General features: G+C 41.8%; 9 protein-coding genes across 13 annotated transcripts; 3 read left to right on the forward strand and 6 right to left on the reverse strand.

Annotated features, from left to right (window-relative positions):
• Positions 1 to 40: 40 nt before the first annotated feature.
• On the reverse strand, positions 41 to 2,050 carry LOC6576495 (PI-PLC X domain-containing protein 2). The gene is made up of 2 exons (XM_002002448.4): positions 1,839 to 2,050; positions 41 to 1,764 (listed from the first exon to the last, which is right to left on the reverse strand). The coding sequence occupies exons 1-2, from the start codon at positions 1,912 to 1,914 to the stop codon at positions 863 to 865; spliced, it is 978 nt and encodes a 325-aa protein (XP_002002484.1). The 5' UTR covers positions 1,915 to 2,050; the 3' UTR covers positions 41 to 862.
• Positions 2,051 to 2,228: 178 nt separating this feature from the next.
• Positions 2,229 to 4,402, reverse strand: LOC6576496 (protein nessun dorma). The gene is made up of 4 exons (XM_002002449.4): positions 4,159 to 4,402; positions 3,202 to 4,094; positions 2,521 to 3,140; positions 2,229 to 2,459 (listed from the first exon to the last, which is right to left on the reverse strand). Exons 1-4 carry the CDS (start codon positions 4,301 to 4,303, stop codon positions 2,303 to 2,305), a joined length of 1,815 nt encoding a protein of 604 aa, XP_002002485.1. The 5' UTR covers positions 4,304 to 4,402; the 3' UTR covers positions 2,229 to 2,302.
• A 54-nt stretch (positions 4,403 to 4,456) lies between these two features.
• LOC6576497 (transcription initiation factor TFIID subunit 13) lies at positions 4,457 to 5,171 on the forward strand. Its single transcript, XM_002002450.3, has 3 exons — positions 4,457 to 4,591; positions 4,647 to 4,983; positions 5,053 to 5,171. The coding sequence occupies exons 1-3, from the start codon at positions 4,547 to 4,549 to the stop codon at positions 5,073 to 5,075; spliced, it is 405 nt and encodes a 134-aa protein (XP_002002486.1). The 5' UTR covers positions 4,457 to 4,546; the 3' UTR covers positions 5,076 to 5,171.
• On the reverse strand, positions 5,108 to 7,146 carry LOC6576498 (pyridine nucleotide-disulfide oxidoreductase domain-containing protein 1). Its single transcript, XM_002002451.4, has 2 exons — positions 6,975 to 7,146; positions 5,108 to 6,908 (listed from the first exon to the last, which is right to left on the reverse strand). The coding sequence occupies exon 2, from the start codon at positions 6,592 to 6,594 to the stop codon at positions 5,146 to 5,148; it is 1,449 nt and encodes a 482-aa protein (XP_002002487.1). The 5' UTR covers positions 6,595 to 6,908; positions 6,975 to 7,146; the 3' UTR covers positions 5,108 to 5,145.
• A 305-nt stretch (positions 7,147 to 7,451) lies between these two features.
• LOC6576499 (28S ribosomal protein S18b, mitochondrial) lies at positions 7,452 to 8,329 on the reverse strand. The gene is made up of 2 exons (XM_002002452.4): positions 7,964 to 8,329; positions 7,452 to 7,904 (listed from the first exon to the last, which is right to left on the reverse strand). Exons 1-2 carry the CDS (start codon positions 8,242 to 8,244, stop codon positions 7,574 to 7,576), a joined length of 612 nt encoding a protein of 203 aa, XP_002002488.1. The 5' UTR covers positions 8,245 to 8,329; the 3' UTR covers positions 7,452 to 7,573.
• A 132-nt stretch (positions 8,330 to 8,461) lies between these two features.
• LOC6576500 (plasmanylethanolamine desaturase) lies at positions 8,462 to 13,963 on the forward strand. 5 transcript variants are annotated; one of them, XM_015165198.3, is made up of 7 exons: positions 8,462 to 8,596; positions 9,057 to 9,208; positions 11,590 to 11,827; positions 12,304 to 12,515; positions 12,580 to 12,798; positions 13,049 to 13,218; positions 13,279 to 13,963. In XM_015165198.3, exons 3-7 carry the CDS (start codon positions 11,593 to 11,595, stop codon positions 13,367 to 13,369), a joined length of 927 nt encoding a protein of 308 aa, XP_015020684.1. In that variant the 5' UTR covers positions 8,462 to 8,596; positions 9,057 to 9,208; positions 11,590 to 11,592; the 3' UTR covers positions 13,370 to 13,963. The 5 variants fall into 5 exon arrangements, with proteins under 5 accessions (XP_015020684.1, XP_015020682.1, XP_015020683.1 ...); XM_015165196.3 differs by lacking the exon at positions 8,462 to 8,596 and adding an exon at positions 8,668 to 8,926; XM_015165197.3 differs by lacking the exon at positions 8,462 to 8,596 and adding an exon at positions 8,668 to 8,881.
• Positions 13,964 to 15,424: 1,461 nt separating this feature from the next.
• Positions 15,425 to 17,151, reverse strand: LOC6576501 (NF-kappa-B-activating protein). Its single transcript, XM_002002454.4, has 2 exons — positions 15,767 to 17,151; positions 15,425 to 15,708 (listed from the first exon to the last, which is right to left on the reverse strand). The coding sequence occupies exons 1-2, from the start codon at positions 17,029 to 17,031 to the stop codon at positions 15,648 to 15,650; spliced, it is 1,326 nt and encodes a 441-aa protein (XP_002002490.1). The 5' UTR covers positions 17,032 to 17,151; the 3' UTR covers positions 15,425 to 15,647.
• Positions 17,152 to 17,470: 319 nt separating this feature from the next.
• LOC6576502 lies at positions 17,471 to 18,556 on the reverse strand. Its single transcript, XM_002002455.3, has one exon. It carries the CDS (start codon positions 18,449 to 18,451, stop codon positions 17,723 to 17,725), a length of 729 nt encoding a protein of 242 aa, XP_002002491.1. The 5' UTR covers positions 18,452 to 18,556; the 3' UTR covers positions 17,471 to 17,722.
• A 103-nt stretch (positions 18,557 to 18,659) lies between these two features.
• On the forward strand, positions 18,660 to 22,262 carry LOC6576503 (intraflagellar transport protein 88 homolog). Its single transcript, XM_002002456.3, has 7 exons — positions 18,660 to 19,187; positions 19,255 to 19,454; positions 19,515 to 19,755; positions 19,841 to 20,576; positions 20,694 to 20,893; positions 20,962 to 21,892; positions 21,979 to 22,262. The coding sequence occupies exons 1-7, from the start codon at positions 19,086 to 19,088 to the stop codon at positions 22,209 to 22,211; spliced, it is 2,643 nt and encodes an 880-aa protein (XP_002002492.1). The 5' UTR covers positions 18,660 to 19,085; the 3' UTR covers positions 22,212 to 22,262.
• Positions 22,263 to 22,397: the final 135 nt, after the last annotated feature.

Raw genomic sequence — 22,397 nt, forward strand, 5'->3', positions numbered from 1 at the left:
TTACACTATATACCTCAACCAGGCAATTAACACAATTGCATATTCTTATCAGAACTTTATTCCAAGTACTTGCATTTTCTTATCACGCATTTACATTCACCTAAATGATAGGTTAAACAATTCAAAATTAAAATTGCGCTAGGCACTGGGCATGCTCGACTAGAAGTTAGTTGGTAATTAGCGTTAAATTTTATTTGTTATTGTCGCAACTATAAACTTTTTACTCTTTAAAGAATTGAGATTGTAAAGAGGTTTGTATCTATATAGATTAGTTATATGTACAATGTAAAACCACATACATAGATATCTAATATATATGATTTGTGCCGTCTTGTGACTCTTACAAAATTATATTATACCCTAGAATAACAATCCCCTAATGACATTGTAACTCACTTTTATTGTGTATATACTAAAAAATTCAATTGTGAAGTGCTTTAGTAAATAACAATACAAGCAAAACACAACAATAAAGATATAGATTAGAAGTTAGATTAGCTTCAATTCAAAACGAATATATATATATATATATATATGTGTGTAAATGAATATATAACTGTGCAAGACTTTGCTGTTTAAAACATTTTTCTTTACGTATGGCAAATAGGCATAAAAAAGCAGTTTAAAGCCCGCTTGTGTAAATGGACATTTTGTACATAGTAAATAGCACCAATGGAAGACAGCAATACATAAGAATTGTTAGCATTATAAATAGCATCAAAGAAAGACAGAAATACAAAAGAGTGGAGAGCATTGCATACAAATTGAGAGTATTTCAAAAAGCATCAAGAGAGCATTGTGGACAAATTCGTGCTAATATATAAAGAAACAAACAATATCATCTATAACAATATTTATACGATTATTCGTTAGAGTAGATTCTGTTCCAATCATCTTCGCCTTTGAGCTCAGTTTTATCCCACTCCAGTTTGCTATTCAATTTGATGACCCAATCACAGAATTGGCCATCTTTGAGATTAACAAAATCGGCGAGAAAAACATTTACGCGCGGCTTTTGGCCATTGTCAAAGGGTCCTGGCAACTGTTCCACTATCCACGGCTTCAGTTTACGATCCACGCGTTTCGCTGTGCGCTTCAGGGTGAAGAGCAATCGCAGCGCTATATAGCGACCCGTGGGCGTGAGCAAACACTGGGAGACGTAGCCCTGTTGGGGTTGGCGAGAGAGCAGCGAGTCGGCAAGAAAAGACTGCAGCTTCTTAATACTGGCCGTATTGGGCCACGGCGTGGGCCAAGCATAACTGGGCCAGAACTGGGCAGGCAGACCAATTGGACAGCGACGACAGATGAGCACCACTTGGCGCTGCAGCTCGGCGCAGCGTGTCAAGGAGCATTCAAGCAGCGGACCATCCGTTGTGGCATACAGACGTTGATCGAAGAACTGTACCAGCTCCTTGTGCAGCTGCTGATGATGTGGAATGGTCATATCATAGAAATGTTGTAGGTCCAACACAACGACTTCTTCGGGATGGGTGTCCAGAAACTGACGCAACTCCTGCAGGGGTTCGAACACTTCCATAGCAAAGACACCGTGACAGTAATAGAATTTGCCCTCATGTTGTGCTATACGCAAGTCGAAGTAACGCACACCCAGACTCAGTTGCTCCAAAATGCTCGAAGATTGATTTTTTGACCAACGCCGAACAAAGCATGGGAAAATGCGATGCCAACGACGTATTGCAGTATCCGCATCGGGCGCTAGCTTTGAGTCGCTATTAATACCATAGGTCATCGTATTGTGGGAACCTACGACGGAATTGCTTCAATGTTAATTAGTCGAATGAGACGTTGCATAGGCTCAGATGATCTCATGTATGTACCTGGTATGGCCAAATTGATAATTGATAGATCGCGTAACTCCGGCGGCAAATCGCGCATCCAGTGCTCCTGGGACATTTTTGCAGCTGGAGGCGAATTTTGTAATTGTATGTCGATGTCTAAAATTCAATTAAGCAGCAAACGTTCTGTTTGGGTCGTAAACAGCGGTAATTTCATGCATGTGCTAAAAGTACTTGCGGAGAGTTGGAGGTATCGATTCACTCGGCTTGATGCAATAGTCAACTATCGATATTTGTGTTGGCGCTTGAATTTTAACATACCGATTAATTTTGAAAATTTGTGTTAAATGCTATGAAAAAATATACACAAACTGTGTATTAACTAAGTTAATTTTAAATTTGGATTAGTATGAAATTTACTTTAAAATGTTATACGTTTCCAGTAATAAGAGTTTATTACAAATAAGCATTTTGATTAGACGATTTACATGACACATGCACTAAAACTAATTTATATTTTCCTTGTTCTCCCCGTCCAGCTCCTCCAATAGAAGATTCTGATGGGTGCGCTTGGCCAGCAGCTGCTCCGTTTCATTGAATGCTCGTATATTACGTAGACAATTGTTGAATGTACAATCGCCAAGCCAATTGCTCTCATTGTAACTGCAATATAGACAAGAATTATGGCTTATTTAAAATTAATTTGAATTCAGGAAACGCTCACCGCTGCAGCTCACTGAAATGTTTTATGGCCAACGATTTTTCAGTGCTATTGGGCAGAGGAACGCCATCTGCCAAAATTCCCAGTTTACAGGTATGAAAATTGCAATTATGTCCGAGCAGCTGCAGCTTGGCCGATTGATCCAGCAATTCCAAGCCGGTGTTGCACTTCCTAATTTTGACATTGTTAAGCTTGGCGCTGGTTTCGGCACGCATTGAAATGCCAATGGCAAAGTTCTCCAGCAAGCAATCCTGCAGCTCAAGGCGAGCGTCTGGCATGCACACAATGGCCTCCTGAGTGCTGGAGCGGCCGTCGCCCAACAATCGGCAGCTGCGCAACGTTAGCGTGCCATTGCGCAGCAGAATGCCACGTCGCACATGCCGGCAGTCCAGCACTAGCTGGGCGAGAGTGTAGTCTCCATCGATAACTAACAAAGTACTGTCCTCATCGCTCGAGCAGATCAAAGGTAACTTAGATAGATCATGCTTTGATTCGATCACGGACTCCGCCTCAATCAGACCTTGAATACTTCCATTATCATTGAGATGCTCCAGGAATTTTATGGTGTGCTGGCCGGGTGATATTAATATGTCTTCGTTGGCCTGAGAAATGCTGAGCACATCCTGGGATTAAGTGAAATCATTAAGTTATAAACAAAATCTGAATTAAGCATAATACCCGCACCTGCAATGTATTGCCCAGTTGTACTTTTGTATCCGGCTTTACGCGCTGGTCGGCCAACTTGAGCAGGGCGATTTGTGTCTGCAGCCCACACGGCACTGTGACCAGGTGACACATTTGCTTATGATCCACTTCTTCGTCCAGCTGACTCAGACGTCCAGGACTGCGCTGCAACAAATGACGCTTTAGGCCATTGCTTTGCAGTTCACTATAGGCGCGACGCATTTCCGGATTTTCAAGAATCTCAAATTCACTGCGAATGATGGCCAGGCGTAGATGGAGACACATCAGATCCGTCACTGGCAACATGGACTTATTCAAGTTATTCGATTTGGGACTGCCGCCCGTTTTGGGTTGTTTGCGTGGTGGATCAGTGGTATTGTCATTCAGCTCGACGGCCTCATCGTCGCTCTCGGCCTCGGCATCGCTCATGTCCAGCTCCAGGTACTCCAGACGCTGTTGTATATAGCGCGCTTCCATTAGCAGCGTGCGCATATGCAGCGCCAGTGGGCGTGGTAAGCGATTCTTGCTCAAATCACAAGCCAGCTGTATGCGTGCCTGCAAATGCATTTGAACCCAATCACGATCATCATCATAGTCCTTGTCCCATGGCATCCACACATGTGAATAGAAAAAACGCAATCGATCTATACACTCGGCCGTGGTGTCCACATTCAGCGCCGAATTCTCCTGCTGCAATGTTGGCCACAGTTCAATCAGTGAGACTTCATTGCTCTCCGGCAGATGCACATCCTGATCCTGCACAGCAGTCACCGTAAATACGGCCTTGAGTTCGTCGAAAATGACCTGCTCCACGTACCCAAACACAATGGTGGGATAGCGCAGTTTCAAGTCCTCACAGATGACGCGCGGTATTTTCCACATAGCCTGCCAGCCTGCATGTGTGTGTGTGTGTGTTAATGTGAGTACGCCCTGCGCATGTGTGCGTGCGCTACTTACCTGCTGGCTCGATTTGCAGCTCGACGTAGGACTTCCATTCTGAACGTACTTGAGAGGCGGGCATTGGCGCGTTATCCCATGATAATACAGCTTTCGCTTCCTTTAGGCGCTCCAAAAATGATTTTTCGTATGTATAAACATCCATTTTGGGTAGATTGTTGTTGAAGCAACAAGCGTTTAAATTTGAATGTGGGTATGAGAGAAGCTGCGCCTGCCTCGGCAAATACAGAGCTGCTAATACTGTAGTTATCGATAATAATAATAATAATGAGTGACAGAGCAGTCAGCTAGCTAGTGTGTATCAAGAAAGAACTTCCAGCATCGATACTTGTCACCGTAAATTGTTTTCAGAATTCACTGAAAATTCACAATAAACAAAACAAGTAATATGGCTGCCAATACAACAGTAGACGAGCATTTCGAAGGCGCCGATGTAAATATTGTATAATATCTACATATACACAGTAATGCATTCATTCACATTGCAGTTCGATGAGGATGCAGACGATGAGCAAATGGTCTCCACCAACTCGGGTCGCAAGCGTCTCTTCAGCAAGGAACTGCGCTGCATGATGTTTGGCTTTGGCGACGACAAGAATCCTTATACGGAAACAGTTGATCTACTGGAGGATCTGGTTATTGAATATATTGCCGAGACCACACATCGTGCCATGGAAATTGGTCGCACGGGCCGTGTGCAGGTGGAGGACATTATATTTCTCGTGCGTAAGGATCAGCGTAAATATGCCAGAGTCAAGGATCTGCTAACAATGAATGAGGAGCTGAAAAAAGCGCGCAAGGCTTTCGATGAGATTAAGTATGTGGGTAAGTATCTGAAATATATTTGTTTACCCTTTGTAAGTGATTTCTATAGATATACTTGATTTTATCCAGGTACCGAAGGAAAGCTCAAATGACACAGCCCAAAGAAATCAAACTCAACGTAGCATTAAGCTAAAACTTAAGTTTATTTGTAAAACTGTTCAATTAATCAAAGTAGTCTTCAATGTCAATGTCTGGATTTAGTATATCATCGCCATAGGGTGTGAGATCGGTGCCGTTTAAGATCAGGTTCTCGCATGTCTCAGCCAGATCCGTGTCCCCAATCAATATGGCGCCGCGTAGTCGTCCCTGTTGCAGCACGAATTTAATATACTCCTTGTTGCGTGTGCAGCGCACCAGTAGCTCGTAGTCGCGACCCAGATCCTGGCCATTGAAGCGTCCGAGCAACACAACAGGAAAGCCAAATAGTTGCGTCACATGTCCGAAGAGCTCGAAGCAGAAGTCCTGATAGACAGTTTCGCCTTCGTGCACAGCTGCCATACTACGGCCAGCCATGGCACCCATTTGGCGCGCCTGTGTCCACAGACGCATCTGGAACCAATGCGCGCCATTTGACCACCCAGCCGTGCAGACATCCCCGGCCGCATAAACCTCAGACAGATTCGTGCGCATCATTTCATCCACTTTAATGCCGCCATCCGCAGCTAAATGAAATGGCCTATCTGTCTCATATTCGTGTCTGGGCTGCACCCCCGTTGCGGAGACAATGAAATCACAGCTGAGATGCTCCACTTTGCCATCATTGTGCTTAAGAGTGACAGATAAAGCTGTCCCAGCTGGAGACTGCTCCACGCGCTCTATCTGTGAATTGTAATAAATCTTGGGCATAGCTCGTTTGGCTAAATCTGCGCAGCCTCCAGCTAAATCGAAGCTGCGATGCCAGTCGGGTCCCAAGGCGGCGCCACGTTTACATCGTTGCTGCTCCTCCTCCTGCTCGGCTCTGGGCAGCAATTCGCTATAGCGCATTCGCTTGATGGCCGTTGTGGGCTTTGTCGCTGCTGTTTGCTTCGTCTCTTGCTTGGCCAGCTGAAAGAACTCTGCTGCGCCGGGATCCACAAAGGTAGCCGAGATGTGAGCGTCCTTGATAGCCCAGTGAACGTTTACGTCCTGCAGCTCATGTGCCAATTCGCTGGCAATGCCTCCGTTGCCCAAAATAAGAACATCCTTGGCGCTGGCTAGCCGACGCTGCAACTCCAGCACCGAATCTGTGTCCCGTATGCCAATGATGCGAGTGTTGAGCTCCTCTTCGCCGGCACTGAACACTTTAGCTGCACCGCCTGTGCACAGGCAGAGATAGCGATAGTTGATGATCAGCCCTGTCCTGGTGCGCACCCAATGCTCGCCGCTGTGGACATATGCCAGCTGATCCACAATGGTTCCAATGCCGGCGCGCAAATCACTCACATTCTGCTCCCGTACATCGAATTTGTGCATATAACGTGCAACGGGAACTAGATTAGTCACGCTCTTCACCACGCTCGATTCGGTCAGCAACAGAATCGTTTCATCTGGACAACAAATGGTTAAGGCTTCGGCACAAGAGACGCCGGCAATGCCGCCGCCAACGACTAGGAATGTGCAATCACGAGACATCTGTGAAACTAACAAATGCTAACTACCTATTTACTTATTTTAGAAACACAATCAGCTGTTGCACAAGCCGATTAAATTCTGAAGCATAATCAGCTGTTCGAGTTTTTTGCAATGACAATATATATACAAATTGTGAACAGCTGATTGCTATGTAACCATAAATGTAAGCCAATGCAAATTGTAAATCATAATCAGCTGTTCTAGTCTAAGCTTTCAGCATTGCTAATACCGCACCACAGCTGTTGAGTTGCGAAATAAGTGGGATTGTAGATAAAGTTGCCTGAAACAGGCTAAAATTGAGGAATAAATGCGAGCTAGATGAAAAAGGAAGAAAACATATAAAAAGTAGCAAACATATTTAACATATTATTTGCACTGACCTTATTTTGCTTATCATAATAATAAATTCTTCAGAGCATTTCCTTTATGTTTTTCTTCCAAATATTACCTGTAGGTGTTTCCTATATAGTTTCGTCTTTTTTTCTCTTTAGTATTCTCTCGAAGTATTTTTCTCCAAGTCTTTTATGAACGATCACACACTTCACTTCACTTTACTGCACTGCACTGACCCCCACCGGGCCTGGGCGACTGAAGAAATGCTACAGCTGCTGCCCTTTATATAGGGCAACTTTCACTCAAAGCCTGAGTGCCGCTCAAATGTTGAGCCTGGTGTCGTTGCAGTCGAGCTTTATGTGACCAATGAGAACACTCTTCTGCTGCGAGCATTCTAGCTTCGTTTTAGTTAAATATAAATACCAAAGGAATACATATAACTGAAAGGATATTCAGTAGTCCTTCCCTTGCTTTTAGGCAGACATGGAGTCAGATTTACAGACAGACATAAGAACAAATACATATATAGGCAAACAAATCATAATCACCTGTTGCCAATCCATATGCGAAATCAAATACAGCTAATTGCTATGTAACCCCAAATGATTTTTTTTTTGGTATTTTAACAAAAATAAACTTTAATTATTTACTGCTTGGATTCCTCTTTTTTTCCATAGTACTCGCTGTAATCGTACTCTCGGAAGGGCACGTCGTAGGTGATTAGACCACAATCACGTGCCTGCTCCACGGCGACAGTCAGACGCAAATGACTCTTCTGGCAGAGACCCGTCTTGGAGTAGCTGAGCACTTGGCCGCTATACGGCGAGATGAACTGTTTCAGCAACTCCGTGTTGCGATAGTCCAGCACAAGATACTCATCTCGACAGATGGGACAAGGATTTCCGGTGCTGATTCTGCCCTGGCGTATGCAGGTCTTGCGGGTCTTGCGCGGCGCATACATGCCCTTATGATTGCGACTGTTGGAAATATTTTAACTTTTAGAAAATTCGAAATTCATTCGTTCTGCTTTACCCACCGATATTGTGTCCACACAAACTCGTCGCCATAAGTTGTTTTGTATGCTGCGCTTTTTAGATAGCGGATCGAGGTCTCCACCGGTATGACATTTTTGCGATCCTTTGGATCTGGAGCGGCATTAGCAGTATTTTCAGAATTTTCTTCTCCATCTGCAGGTGTTTCAGTTTCGGCGGCTGGTTCTGCTTTGCAACGCAACGCTCCGGCTGTGTGTAATGCTGCACGACTGTTGCGTGTTATTTGTGCCAAACTGCTGTAAATGCCGCGTGCTAAAGGCAACATTTTGATTAATTAACTGCAATTTCTTTGATTGTTAACTAGAAATGCGTGTGCGGCGACGTAACAACCAGCTGTTTATGAATTTTTGTTCTTTACAGTTTTAGATGGTCACACTATCTTGTGACTGACAAAAAGCTTGATGTCATGGCAGCTCGCGTAAGTCAATCGATAACAAGCACTTCATGCAAACTATTTAATTTATTAAACAATTTACTGTGCATTTAATGTCAAAATGTTAGGTGTATATATATTTATTGTCTTTGCAAATACCAAAACATTCACACCACGATTTTCTGCGGCGGATAAAGTAGCATCATTTAAGCGCAAGTAAATGCGCGCTCAACCACATATAACGGTAAAATTAAACCGATCACACACCACACACACATGCAAACGGAGAGGGCATGAATGAAACGCTGTCATTCGCTCAAATTTTATTTAGTTGCTGTCGGTATTTACTAGTGCAAAGTGGCCTGTGCAAGTGCAGGCAGAGTCGCAGTGTTGTCGGTTTCCGGGTCGCAGAGTTTATGTGTGTGTGTGTGGTGTGCATTTGCGATTTCACGCCTGTGACAACATAAAATCACGTGTATAAAGGCAGCATTTATTTACTTTTTAGCTATATTGTGGAGCCGTTGCTGACGTATGTAGTTCTCTTGTAATTCATGGCGTGCGTCCTTGTGTAATGGTGTGTGTGTGCGTGTTTTTGTTGCTCTGCATGCATAAAATGTATTGTAGACTCTAATTTTAATCAATATATATTACTAGACGGCTCATTTAAATTTAATTGCTTTAAGTAAAACCCGCACACATGGCAGAGCTTTGCTGTGCGATATTCTTTACAGGTGCCTTTCCCGCTAACATCAGCCACAACAACAACAGCGGCAATAAGAGCGGTTTGTGTTTGCCGTTATTTGCCGCCCGCTACCGACGACGCAAACAGAACGCAACACACACACACGCACAGAAGGTGAGTCAAATGCTCAAAACGTTACTGTATGTATGCGTGTATGTGAGGATATGATTGTATCTGTATGTGTGAGAGCGTTTGCCTAGCGTTGTTTAAATGCTTTTTATAAATAGTTACGCGAGTGCAGAGTATGCAAAGCAAAACCATCAACATTTCTTATCAATTGCGAACAGCTAACAATAAAAACTATAAATACGACGAATCGCTGACTTTGAAAATAGGTATGAAGAGGGGTACGCAAGTAGTTGTTGCCCTCAAAACACATAAAAACTGTCGAGTGACTTTTCGCGCATTTCGTGTAATAAATTGCGCTCCCTTCTTTGCGACAACACTCACACATATACACAGAAAGCAAATCCCCGTAACATTGCTAAATTAGTACCTGTTGGCTGCGTGGCCCCTTTTATTTATTTATTTATTTTTTTGCGCCTTAACAAGCCAAAAAGTGTGTCAGCCATTGAACAGCTATGTGAATACCCCGTTATTTGTTCGATGCCATCTTGTGAATGAGTACTTTAAATGAATGAGTAATTTTATAATTGCAGTGTACGAGTGAGAGAAGCTAGCAATGCATTTCTTTGAACTGAGTTCGATTGTTGGGCTTAACTTCAGTTGAGCTTTGAATATTTAGTAAAGTTATTGTTTATCTAGCTTAATTAAATGATGACTTTAATTAATTTTATAAATTATTTAGTTCTATATAAATTACCAGTAATGAGAAATGACTAAATTATTATTATCTTTCAAATTCGTTGGCAAGTGAATACACATTGCTGATAATAAATAACGGAATGTCTTAGACGGTATAGGAGTTGTCGCCCATTGACGCCGTAGCTAACATTTCGCTGTCTAGGTTTTCATATTCACATTCCATGTTTAGCTCACCTTTTAGGTGGGTCGTCTCGCATTTATTTTTGAAATTTGAATCAACGTTTTTCTTTCCAATTTTCCCTTCTTTATTTTTGTTTTTGTTCGTATTTTTTTATTTTTTGCACGTCAAACGGAAATGTTTGGCCTTTGGTAGGGCGTTACAAGCCATCAGATTATGGGTTTCGTTTTCATGACCTTTGTGGGGGCGGTGCACGCCGCGACTTTTGATAACCATTAGTATTGGTCTGTCAGTTCCTTTCACGTAATATTTCTAGTCAGTGTGGGCGGACGATTCATCAATAGACGTTGCCAGTTTTAATTAATGCGTTTGCCGTTAACCAACCAACATCGATTTCCGACAATTTGACAGTTCCATAAGTGTAATTCGCTTGACATTTCCTACTGTGGGCGCAATCATTAGCACAATATACTAACGGCTTATACTATATATCTTGTATGTATGATTGGGAATGGAAATTGTTTTGTCAATACGGAGCGCATTATGTGGCCCTACTACAATATAATATAGAAGTAAACTACTTGTATATGTGTCATTAACTGACCTCTGACCTAAACTCCAACTAATGCATAAATAATAGTTAACTACTTGAGTGAAAATCCCACAATTAATGGTTTCTATGCGTGAAGAACCACGTACGTCTCGAATCGTCAAATAATATTTATATCAGGGGGCGTTCGATGGCAATATGAAGTTATTTAGGATCGATAACGATAGCAGGTGGTAGTTGATGAATCGTTGTTTATAGAATAGCTAGAGAAATTATAATAAGAAGTAAAGTGTTGAAAAATCAATTCAATCAATCTTTCAATTTGAGCCACCCTCGTAACTGAGGCATTCATGGCTTTTGTTTATATTTCTCTTGTTATTGAAGAGGCCTCTTCAGGTATTTACTTAAAGTAGTTGAGTTTCTCATTCATAGAAGCGTACTTTGGCTACCTCTTAAAGTGTTATCATTAGCTTGAATTATTATTTCAGTTAAACTGCATTGATGGGATTTTAATTGTGCCTCTGTAATAGTTGATCAGTGTCTGCTCAGGCCAGCCAATCGGAATGCTTAATCACACCCACACACGCGTACGCCCTCCACACACACACACACACACACACACACACACACACACACACACACACACACACACACACTGACACTCGCTCTCACTTACATGCCTCAAACACCTGTAGCAGTTGGTATATAAAAGCACACGCACATATGTGCACATATACACATATGGTTGTCTTTGTCTAGCTCATGGCACTTTGAGCCCAGCTTAGGGTGAAGCAGAGTTGCAGAAATAGTTGGTATTTAAATGTCACATATTACATGCACGTGCATATGTGTCTGTGGTGATATATAGTTGACTTTGTCCAACTTATTGAATTTGCTGTCAGTCAGGGCCAGTGCCTGAAATGAAACTGTCCTTGTTAATGCGACTTTAATCTGTATATTTCTTAATTTATATTTACTTCTTTTATTTGCCTGCTAAATCAGACAATGGCGGCCAAAAGCGATAAGGAAATACTGGAGAATTCCATGTACGAGGATGATCCCAATGGCAATTCAGCACCCACAGCACTACATCCGGAGGAGCAGGTGGACGGGCAGACGACAGCCAATGAAGCATCCACAGCGAGCACCAGAACTGTTCCGGCAGCAGCAGTAGTGACCTCGCCACGTTGGGGCCCTCAAAACAAAGGTGCCCAGGAGCTGGCATCCCTCTACAGTCCAGGTGAGGATAATAGTCGTATAACAGTTATATAACATATGTACATCTAACTGTTTTAGATCATAATATACATAATATACATGTACAAAATATACAATACAATATATGCATTAAAATTGTATTTGGAGTTTTTAGAATATAATTTTCTAATGATTTAAGAATAGCTCAGCAACATTAAATTAATATATGTACATTAACTTTTGTAAAATGTTCATGTTAAAATATATATCAAGCAGATAATATAGACAGGAATTCAGTCCAAATGCAGAAAGAATTTTCGAATTTTTTTTCTTTTGCTACCGGCTCTATCAATCGTAAAAATAGATTAGCTGCTATCAATTTTAATCAGTTCTTGTAACTGTTATCAATTTCGTGGCCTACTCGCTAAATTCATTAATAGCAGCAAGCAGATAATCAATTATATAGTAGCTATATAAGTTCCATATCGCATTTTGGCACTAACAATTTACTTTGGGCAGGTAAACGGGCACAGGAAATCATTTGTGTTTACACCTGCATCGGTCTGATGATCATCAATTTGGTCCTGATTGCGAAACACATGCGCCTGGAGCGCATCAGCGTGGCCTTCATCTCTGCATTGTGTGGCATTATAACAGCCGACTTTGCCTCCGGATTGGTCCATTGGGCAGCAGATACCTGGGGCTCTGTGGATTTACCCATAATTGGAAGGGTAAGAATGAAAATTTGACGAGCATTGGAATTGATAATCAATTCTTATATTTATACATTTCTAGAACTTCTTGCGACCATTTCGTGAGCACCATCTGGATCCGACTTCAATAACACGTCACGATTTCGTTGAGACAAACGGGGATAACTTTATGGTGGGCATACCCATACTTGGCTATTTGGCGCACTATTTTTATATAAAGACACCGTACGAAATACAACAGAATTTCGGCTGGATTGCTTATGTGTTTCTATGCTCCATATTTGTGGCTATGACGAATCAGGTGAGGCCAGGCAGGAATCTACAATTAATATTTTAAAAAGAAAGTCTGTTGATCTGTAAGTAAATTTTGTATGAACTTCCGTTTGGTACTGTTACCGTTATGTTAACAAAGTTTAGTTAACATGCGCCCTTAACAGCTGTAGCTGAATGATTATGGAATACCTAAATCTGAACACTTAATAAGAAATAATCTTGCATGCCTGCCCATCATAATCAGAAATGTAACTAACATCCGTTTACCATTCCTTTAGATACACAAGTGGTCGCACACGTATTGGGGCCTGCCACGATGGGTGCTGTTGCTGCAGAACTGTCACATAATTCTGCCGCGCAAGCATCATCGCATTCATCATGTGGCGCCGCATGAGACTTACTTCTGCATTACCACCGGCTGGCTAAATTGGCCACTGGAGCAGCTTAGGTGAGTGTCTGGAAATACTTAATAGACTCACAAATTCAACTCACTATTCGTTTCTTTTAGATTTTGGTCAAGTTTTGAGTGTATTATTGAACGCTTTACGGGCTTAAAGCCGCGCGACGACGACTTAAAATGGGCTAAGAAACTGACATAGCTATGCTTTAGCCAACTGTATATAGAACTTGGACCAAACAGCGTTAACTAGAGAGCTTTGCCAATTATATGAAACTAAAAAAAAAAAAAAAAAAACAACAAAACTATTAAGAGCACAAAAGTCATTTGTTACAAAGATACCTTTTTTATTTTTCGCAAAAAAAAAATTATATCGAACCTTTTAAAAAAGGTTAACTAGTTTATATTTATGCTGTCCAAACAAAAAGTGAGTGAAAGAAAATGACATAGTTTTAGTTTAAAATAGTTTGTTAATGAAAAAAAGAGATAGTTTTGTTAAGTAAAATTGTATTGTGTAATGTTGATTCATGTATTTGTTTATAGACCCGCACATGCATAACGTACATTGATCTCGGTACTCATAAAATGTTACAATGAAATATACAACGAGTGAGCCTTATCTACGTATAGATAATATGTATTAAATGTAAAACTAGCACACACAGGCACAAAGAGCTTGTTTCAATTGTTAACGAAACTTTTTTAAATCTTTACAAAGACACAAACTGCTTTAACACGGCTACAATTTTGGTACCAAATTATAAAAAAAAAATAAATAAAAACCATTTTTAATACATTTCAACGGCTTCAAAGGCTATTTACATAAAAAATAAATATATATATATATACATTTAGATATATATATATATATATATTAATGAACTAGACGCTGTATGCGTCATCAAGAAAGTGACTTACATATTTGCCTTATAAACAAATGATTCTTGCGTATTTGTAAATGTAATTATATTATTTTAACAATACCAAAAGACAGAGAACAAATTTATTTTAAAGAAGCTGAGCTACTTTTTTAGTGCGCACATTTTTTAATAATTTAGTGCATAAATTAATAAATTAGTATTAGCAATTAGAAGAATTCTGCTATTGAATTATGTAGGCTGGCCAACTATATGTATGTATGTGTGTATTATAAGCCTAAGCCAGCTAACTTTGTATTTGTACTTTTTGTAAACAGAAAGAAAAATCCCTTTATATATATATATATGTACTTGATATCATTTAAAACGCCTGACAATGAGTGCTGAAACATGTTTTGCATAACAAACTAATTATAAGTGAGCAATATTAATTGTGATTAAAAGACAACCCAAAGAATTAAGCTGATAACGAAATGTGGTTTCAATTGTTATTAACATAAGTTTTTATGCACATCAGCAACATAATACACATTCACAAAATTTCCCAAGTATGCAATCCGTTGAGATAACACGTACAACATCAACGTGCTGCATACTTGGCATTATTTTGTTATGTTTTTGCTATTGTTAATTGTGATTTGCTAAAATATTATCAGATTATCATGCATTAGGCTTTGTATATGTTTTATATTTAACTCGATAATCTGGGTAGTCTATATATTAGCGAATCTATATAACGCTACTATATAACTAGCCCTATATATTATCATATAAATTGTTTATATTTTGATCAAGCACATTATGTGATTCGGTAATTCTTTTCACTGATTTATACTAAATTCATAAATTTAATGAAAACATTTCATATTTTAGGTTGTGTCCTACAAGCAGCACGTGCTACACTTGGAGCTTACTCGAAATATTATGGAGGCATCTCAGCTATTTCTGCCCAAGAGAAGGATTCAGCAGAGAGTTTCTGTTGAGCAGAATTAAATTAGGTATTTATTTACTTAAATATAATTACATATCAATTAAATTAACTAATGCACAAAGAAAGTCCCTCATAAGCGGAAATTTTAGTTACAAACCGTCGTTAGAGCACTTGCTGCTACATATGTATGTATGTAAATATATATATGTTTATGTACATCAAATCATTCAAATTTCAATTAACGTATACTGTGTAATTTATTTACGTTACTCCGTACTTTATATCACTAAAACTTTATTATTAATTATAAAAAACTGCTCACGCACTCAACTCAACGCCATAGTTGAAAATGCTATTCATCGAAAGCGCACATTTGAATTGTTTGCAGTGTTTTGCAACACTGGACAATCAGCTGTCCATGTGGATGCTGAAATAAAGTACAGTTAGCTTTCTGTTACTACTATCTATTTTGAATTTGTCACTACAAATTAATACAATTGCCAAAATTTGCATAGTGAATATGTAGAAGCAAAACATAGTTATAAATATATATATATTCCAGGTCTGAAATCCAATTGGTTTATGTTTTGCATTCCACTTTCCTTAGATTGCAGTCAAAGTTATCCAAAAATAATACCACATACATATGTACATATATGTATGTATATACACTATCTCCTAGGTAATTTCAAAGCAGTTGGTAGCTCTTCACTTTCTCTATTTGAAGAATTACTAAAATAAAACAATAAAAATATTAGTACTAGTTATATTAGTATTATTATTGTCTAACCTTCCCCAAGCTAGTCGCATTTTTTCGTCTTTGCTTTCAGCGCTCTCTCTTTTGATTTGCCGTTTTCTTTCATTTTTTTCCCGTGCCTTCGTCCATTTCTCAATGTTTCTCTCGGTGTTGAGCTCCTTGAACCTCTCGTTCTCCTTGTACTTATTCTGTTGGCGTCGCAGCGCATCATGATTGTGCACAAAGATCGGACGAATTTTATATCTTAGCCAGGCTTTGAGCTTAAGATTTTTTTGTTTAGACGGCTCTGAGCTATCTGAAGCGGCGTTTTCCGAAGGCTTTGACGGTTGCTCCGAGCTAGATGGTCGCTCCGAGTCTGGTTCCTGATTAGATATTCTCACTCGCGTCGAAGGCTCCACTGAATTTACCCTTCGCTCCGATTGTATTGGGGACAGCGTCGTTGGTGATTGATAATTGATTCTTGCACGTCCTGTTGATTCCGACTCCCTTGTATTCATCGGTGGCTCCGATGTTGTTGCGGTATGAAATATTGGCACTGGCTGCGCCGCTCTCGATGGTTGCCCCGATAATGGTGGAGAATCGTCTTTTGGCACTTCATGATCTCTTGGAAATCCTGTTGGTCGCCTCGATTTGATTGATTCGGATGCAGATTTTTCTGATATTTCCACAGTTTCAGCTGTTGCTCCGCCCCATACAATTGCGCCAGCTGTTTCCTTTGATTTGGATGGTGCCTCATATTTGGACGATTGCTCCGATGTTGGTTGCGATTTCTTTTTTGATCGTTTGCACAATTTTTTGCATTTCTTTTCTCGCTTCGATTTAGTTGGCTCCTCTTCCGTTGTCGAGGGTGGCTCCAATATTGATGATTCTCTCGGGGATTGTTCCGATATTATCGATTCTTCCTGCCGCCATTCCACGATCTGTGTGTCATCGGTCTGCATTTGAACATGGTGTTGCCCTCTCCAACAGCGACACAAGACAGCCAGAAGCACAAGAACCACAACATAAATGAACATCAGGGCCACCGTTTGCCAGCACGATAAGTCCTCATATTGCAGTGGCAACAACTCTGATTCATCATCATCGACGTCCTCATCCAGCTGCAGCAGCTCACAAATTCGGTCAGAGTCCAGGATGGGCAACTCGACCAAATTCTTGTACAACGATGGAGCTACTTCGGCCCACCAGGCGGCCCAAACATCGTTGACTGTTTTCACGACCAGATCCCTGCAATGGGCGCACATCTGGCCCATCCATTGCTGGCATGCCGGGCAGCTGCCCTGGCAATCGGGATTCATGTTTAATGCATCGAAAGATCGGACACACACTTTATCGAGAGCACATTTTTCAAAAGCTACTGGGACAACTACTGGACTGAATTCTGAGTTATACTGCTACCAGGTATTACAAAACACGTTCCCACCTACTAATCTGAATTTTTATTCACACAAATTTTGGATGCAATACATGAGTATCACATCTGGAATGCCGAGCAAGGATTGTGAAATGCTGTGCTAGTAGAGAGAATAAAGTTTCGATTTGTTGCAATTATTGAAGACTAATTAATTTATTATTTGGCAATAAAATAAATTCCCTAGAGGAAGAAAAGCATAAAATCTGACCAGGACTCGGCTGCTACATCTTCAAGGATTATGTCAAATATCTAATATCTTAAATGTAAAATTTATATTTTTATTATTTTATGTAATCTTTTTAAAAATATTATTAAGATGTACCTTTCTCTTTTTTAGATTATTTAGAATACATCCTTTATTTGTTTAAAATATGTATAGGTATATAAATTATCATATAACTAATTTACAAAAGTTATTTTTAATTTTTAAATAATCAGGGACTTTGAGGAAACGTAACCTAATCTGGTTCTCAGATATATCTTTCCTTATCCTTACTTATCCAGTGCTAGACAATATGCTTTAACTAACTCAATCAATGAAATTCATATCTTGTTTTCATTCCTTTATAATGATATTATTTTCTACTTGTTTGCTTAAATTCCATCATTTCCATGGACTCCAATTCCATTTCGCGCCTACGTTCGGCTCTGGTGCGAGCCTTGGTCCACTTTTTAATGTTCCGTTCGTTGAGGATGCGCTCGAGCTTCTTGTCCTCCTCGTACTTCTTCTGTCGGCGCTTTAGCGCACCTTCATTGTGAATGAAAATCGGACGGCATATTTGTTGCATCCATGCCTTGAAGCCGTGCTTTTTTAGCGGCCTGAGACACTCCCTAGGTATTGCTCCGGTCTCGTCCGGTTTGCATTGCTCTGCTGGTGGGTGATCCGGTTTAGATGAGGATGTCGGTAGCAGCAGATCTTCTTGCTCGTTGTGAATGGGTGGCAGGTTGTCAGCTTTGCATGTTCTACGCCAACGGCGACACACAACGAGCAGTAGCACCAGTATGGAAATATAGATGATGATCAGGGCGATCTTCTGCCACCACGCAAACTCTTTGTACTCCACTGTAGCTTTATGTGGACTGCTAGCGGCCACTTGGACCTCTAGCAAATGCTTCAGCTTCTCACAGTCATAGACGGTCATATCGGCCACATCCTTGTACAACGGCGGTGTGGTATCGTGCCACCAGGCGGCCCAGATGTCCTTGGCTGCTTCGGCAAACAGATCCCTGCAACGGTCGCACACTAGGCTCATCCATTCCTGGCATTCCAGACTATAGATGTCCGTCTCGCAATCGGGATTCATAACGAAATCATCGAAAGATCGAAGTCTATAATTAGCAAACGTTTCAATAGCTACTATGTAAGTTATGAAAGTTATATTGTTACTAGGAAATACTCCTATTCGTGCCTACATATTTCAACTTGTATGAAAGATGGAGCATATGAGCTATATATCTTCACTAACTTAGGCGGATCATGCTAATCTATGTGATATGGGAATCTACAAGAATTTTTCAGTCCTTATTCTGTTATTTCATACTATTTGAACATGTAACAGGAGGCGTAAGCAGAATATTTTATATTTAACAGGAGGAGTTAACAGAAACAGTGAATATTCAACAGCAGAAGTTAACAGAATATTTGAATATAACGGTGGGCACTGCTTGTCGGATAAAGCGTACACAGTATAAATAACTTTGATATGTTTAACCATTACAAAATTTTTTGGACTATATTTAAATAGATATTAACTAAAAACTATCGTCTGAAAGACAAATTATACATATCGTATAAAACATCCATCCTTAACAACGACAATTTAACAACCAACCGGCGCAGACTTTACCTAGGCAACGACGGGGCCACAACAAAAGTTCTTTATGTAGAATTTTCGCTAGATTAATTTGGATTTATAATTGAATATAGAATAGAGCAAAATGAGTGCTAAGAAATCAGCGGAAAGTGTGGATACTGCAGCAACCGCGCCGCCGCCTCCTCCCACAGCTGCTGGCCGACCGCCCACTTCGCAGCTCTTTTCGGTAGATTGACTGATGCAGAGATTTAATATATATTATATATTCACTTTACTTTGATTTCCATTTACAGCGCGGCAATTTGGTCAGCAGCCGCAATGCTGGCGACAAGACAGCGCTGGCTCGACCCTCGACAGCGGTGCGCGCCGTGGGCTACGCAGCTAGCGCCAGCGGCTCGGCGGGTCAGCGTTTTGATCAGTTCTTTTTGGAGAAGGTCAAACAGCAGACGCTGTCCTCAGCCAATGCATCCGTCGATGCGGCCAAGGAGGTCAAGTGAGTAGAGCCAAGCTGACGGTCTAACAAATTTATGAATGATATGATATGTTTGTCCAGTCCGCAGATCAAGTACAAGAATATGGAGGCAAAGATTGTTAAGCTGCTGGAATCGTCCATTGTGCTGGCAGCTCAAAGCTCATCGAATCGTTCAACTGGCACCAACAATGCCGAAGTGAAATCCGCGCTGGCCGAGGCGCTCAACAAGGCGAAGGATGCATCCTCATTGGATCGCATTCTGCATCACGAGCAGGACAAGCAGGGCGAGAATGTGTTTCACAATTTCGATTTGACATATGCGGTAAGCAGTGCAGCATTCCCTAAAGCTGCTCTCACTATTACAGTGAGTATCCTTAATGCTTTCCATTTTTATCCTTACCTTTCAGGTATTCTTCAATCTGGCCGAGCAATACGAGAACAATGACATGCACATCGAGGCCTTGAATACCTACAATATTATGACCAAGAACAAAATGTTCCCGCATGTTAATCAGCTGAAGCTGAACATGGGCAACATCTACTTCAAGATGGGCATGCACAAGAAGGCCATCAAGATGTATCGCATGGCATTGGACTCGGTGCCGAATACGTTGAAGCAGCTGCGCCTGAAGATCACCGAGAACATCGGTGTGCTGTTCATTCGGATGGGCCAGTATGCGGATGCTGCCTCCAGTTTTGAGTTCATCATGTCGGAGCGCGCCGATATACGCAATGGCATCCATTTGCTGCTCTGCTACTATGCCATGGGCGATGTGGAGAAAATCAAGAACACCTTTCGCAGCCTCTGCGATGTGCAGCCGGTGGAAACGGAACGGGATTTGGAAAATGAGAATAATATAATACGCCTGCAGCAGCAGGCAGAGCAGGCTGGACAATCGGCCGTAGATCTGGGTGATAACGGAGCTGAGGTGGCCATAATTGATGCAGAAGCGGGCAGCTCCTACGAGCAGCTAAATGATCCAACGAAGAGCTCGGCAAATGCCAAAAATCGTTATGTCCTGCAGGCTCTCAAAACGGATGAACTGGCAATTTATACGAAACAAAGGCGAAATACCGAGAAACGTTCCGTTACAATGATTGTGGATCTGATCTCGCCGCTCATCGAGGAGAACTACAATGATGGTGAGTTTTTTGTAGAGCTTATATGGAAATGTTTTACTAGAGACTACACCCAGTTGGGAATATCTATTTAGCTTAGTTATAAACCTACCCATTAATAATATTCGATTCCACACACAGGCTACAACTGGTGCATTGAGGTCATCAGGACCTCAAATCTCTCCTGGCTGGCCAACGAACTGGAGCTGAACAAGGCGCTCGTCTATTTGCGCCAGAACGATGTCAACCAGGCCATCGAGACGCTGCAAATGTACGATCGCAAAAGCGAGAGCTCCATGACGGCCAGCGCGCTAACGAATCTGAGCTTTATCTACATTAATGTGAGCTCAAATGTGAACTGTTTATAATATAATACTTAGAGAGCTAACACCTCGGATTCAATTTGCAGCTGGGCAACCTGGAGATGGCCACGCACTGCCTCAATCAGCTGCAGGAGCTGGGTGCCCTACAGACGAGTGTCTTGGCGCTGGTCAATGCCAGCATTGTGGATATGCTGAATCAGAATTACAGCTCGGCCGGCGAACGCTTGCAACGGGCACTGCAACTGGATCCGACTAGCTTTGAGGCCAACTACAATTTGGGCCTGTTGGCGATAAAGCAGCAGGATTACGAGCTGGCCGAGGAGCAGTTTGAGCTGCTGAAGGCGCAGCTCATGCAGCCGCATTCGGTGCAGCACAGTCATGTCTACTACCAGCTGGCCAAGCTGCAGGAGCGACGTCTGAGCAACGCCTCGGCTGTGGGCGGATTCAAGTCGACTGCCTCGCCAGGGGCACTGCAGGCCTACCTCCAGGTGCTGGGCATCTCGGCGGCGGAGATTGATTCGCGGCTCTTCGAGAAGGTGGGCAGCATGTACGAACAGCGACAGGATCACCAGGAGGCCAATCAATACTACAACGAGGCGTATCGCATCAACATGAGCGACATCAACATCGCCAGCTCCATTGGCTCCTACTACATCAAGCTGCAGGCCACGGAAAAGGCGCTCTATTACTATGAGCGGGCAGTGCTCGCCGATCCCAATGATCCCAACCTGATGCTGCGCATCGCCAGCTGCTTTCGCAATTCGTATTTGCCGCCCAAGCAATATCTGGGCATGTTTGAGAAGATCTATGCGCGCTTTCCGGATAATCTTACCTGTGTGCGTGCTCTGATGCAGGTGACCAAGTCCCTAGGTATGTCCGAGCTGCACGAGCGCTATGGCCAGGAATATGCCAGGTTGCAGAAGCAGCAGCAGGAGCGACAGAACGAACAGCGTTACCAACAGCAGCGCCTCTCCTCAGCCACCTCCAGTCGGAGCAGCAGAAGCAGCAACCTAAAGGGTGAGTAATGCTAGAGCGAAACAACGTCCATCCGTTATCTCTATCTCTCTCTCTCTCTCTCTGTGTCTCTCATTCTGTCCTTACAGCATTGCGTCCCTCGAATGAGGAGCGTTTGCAGGAGAACAGCGACATCTCAGCTACGCTCGCCTCCAATGCTGAGCAGTTCCTTCAAAGCGGCAGCTCGTATTCAGTGAAACAGTATGTGGATCCCTTGGGCCCGCCAGCCGAGCGTCCTCGCACTGGCATGTACCGCGCACAGCAGAGCAATGATTCGGACGATGATGCGGAAATGAATGCGGACAGCCTGTTGCCCATTTAAAGCACACACATTGTTTATTTTATATAAGTAAATAAACTTGGTTTTTAAATATTTGCGAGTTATAGTTTTAATTTGCTATATTTTTCAATTGTTGGTCTACCAATTTACGGAATTGGTCCTATTTCAAACTAACCGCCAATGAGCAAGCAGTTCAACTCAGCGACTCTTTTGGGCGTGCAGTAAGCA

This window comes from Drosophila mojavensis, unplaced genomic scaffold (genome assembly GCF_018153725.1).
Source record: "Drosophila mojavensis isolate 15081-1352.22 unplaced genomic scaffold, ASM1815372v1 contig_36, whole genome shotgun sequence".
NCBI classification, from domain to species: Eukaryota; Metazoa; Arthropoda; class Insecta; order Diptera; family Drosophilidae; genus Drosophila; species Drosophila mojavensis.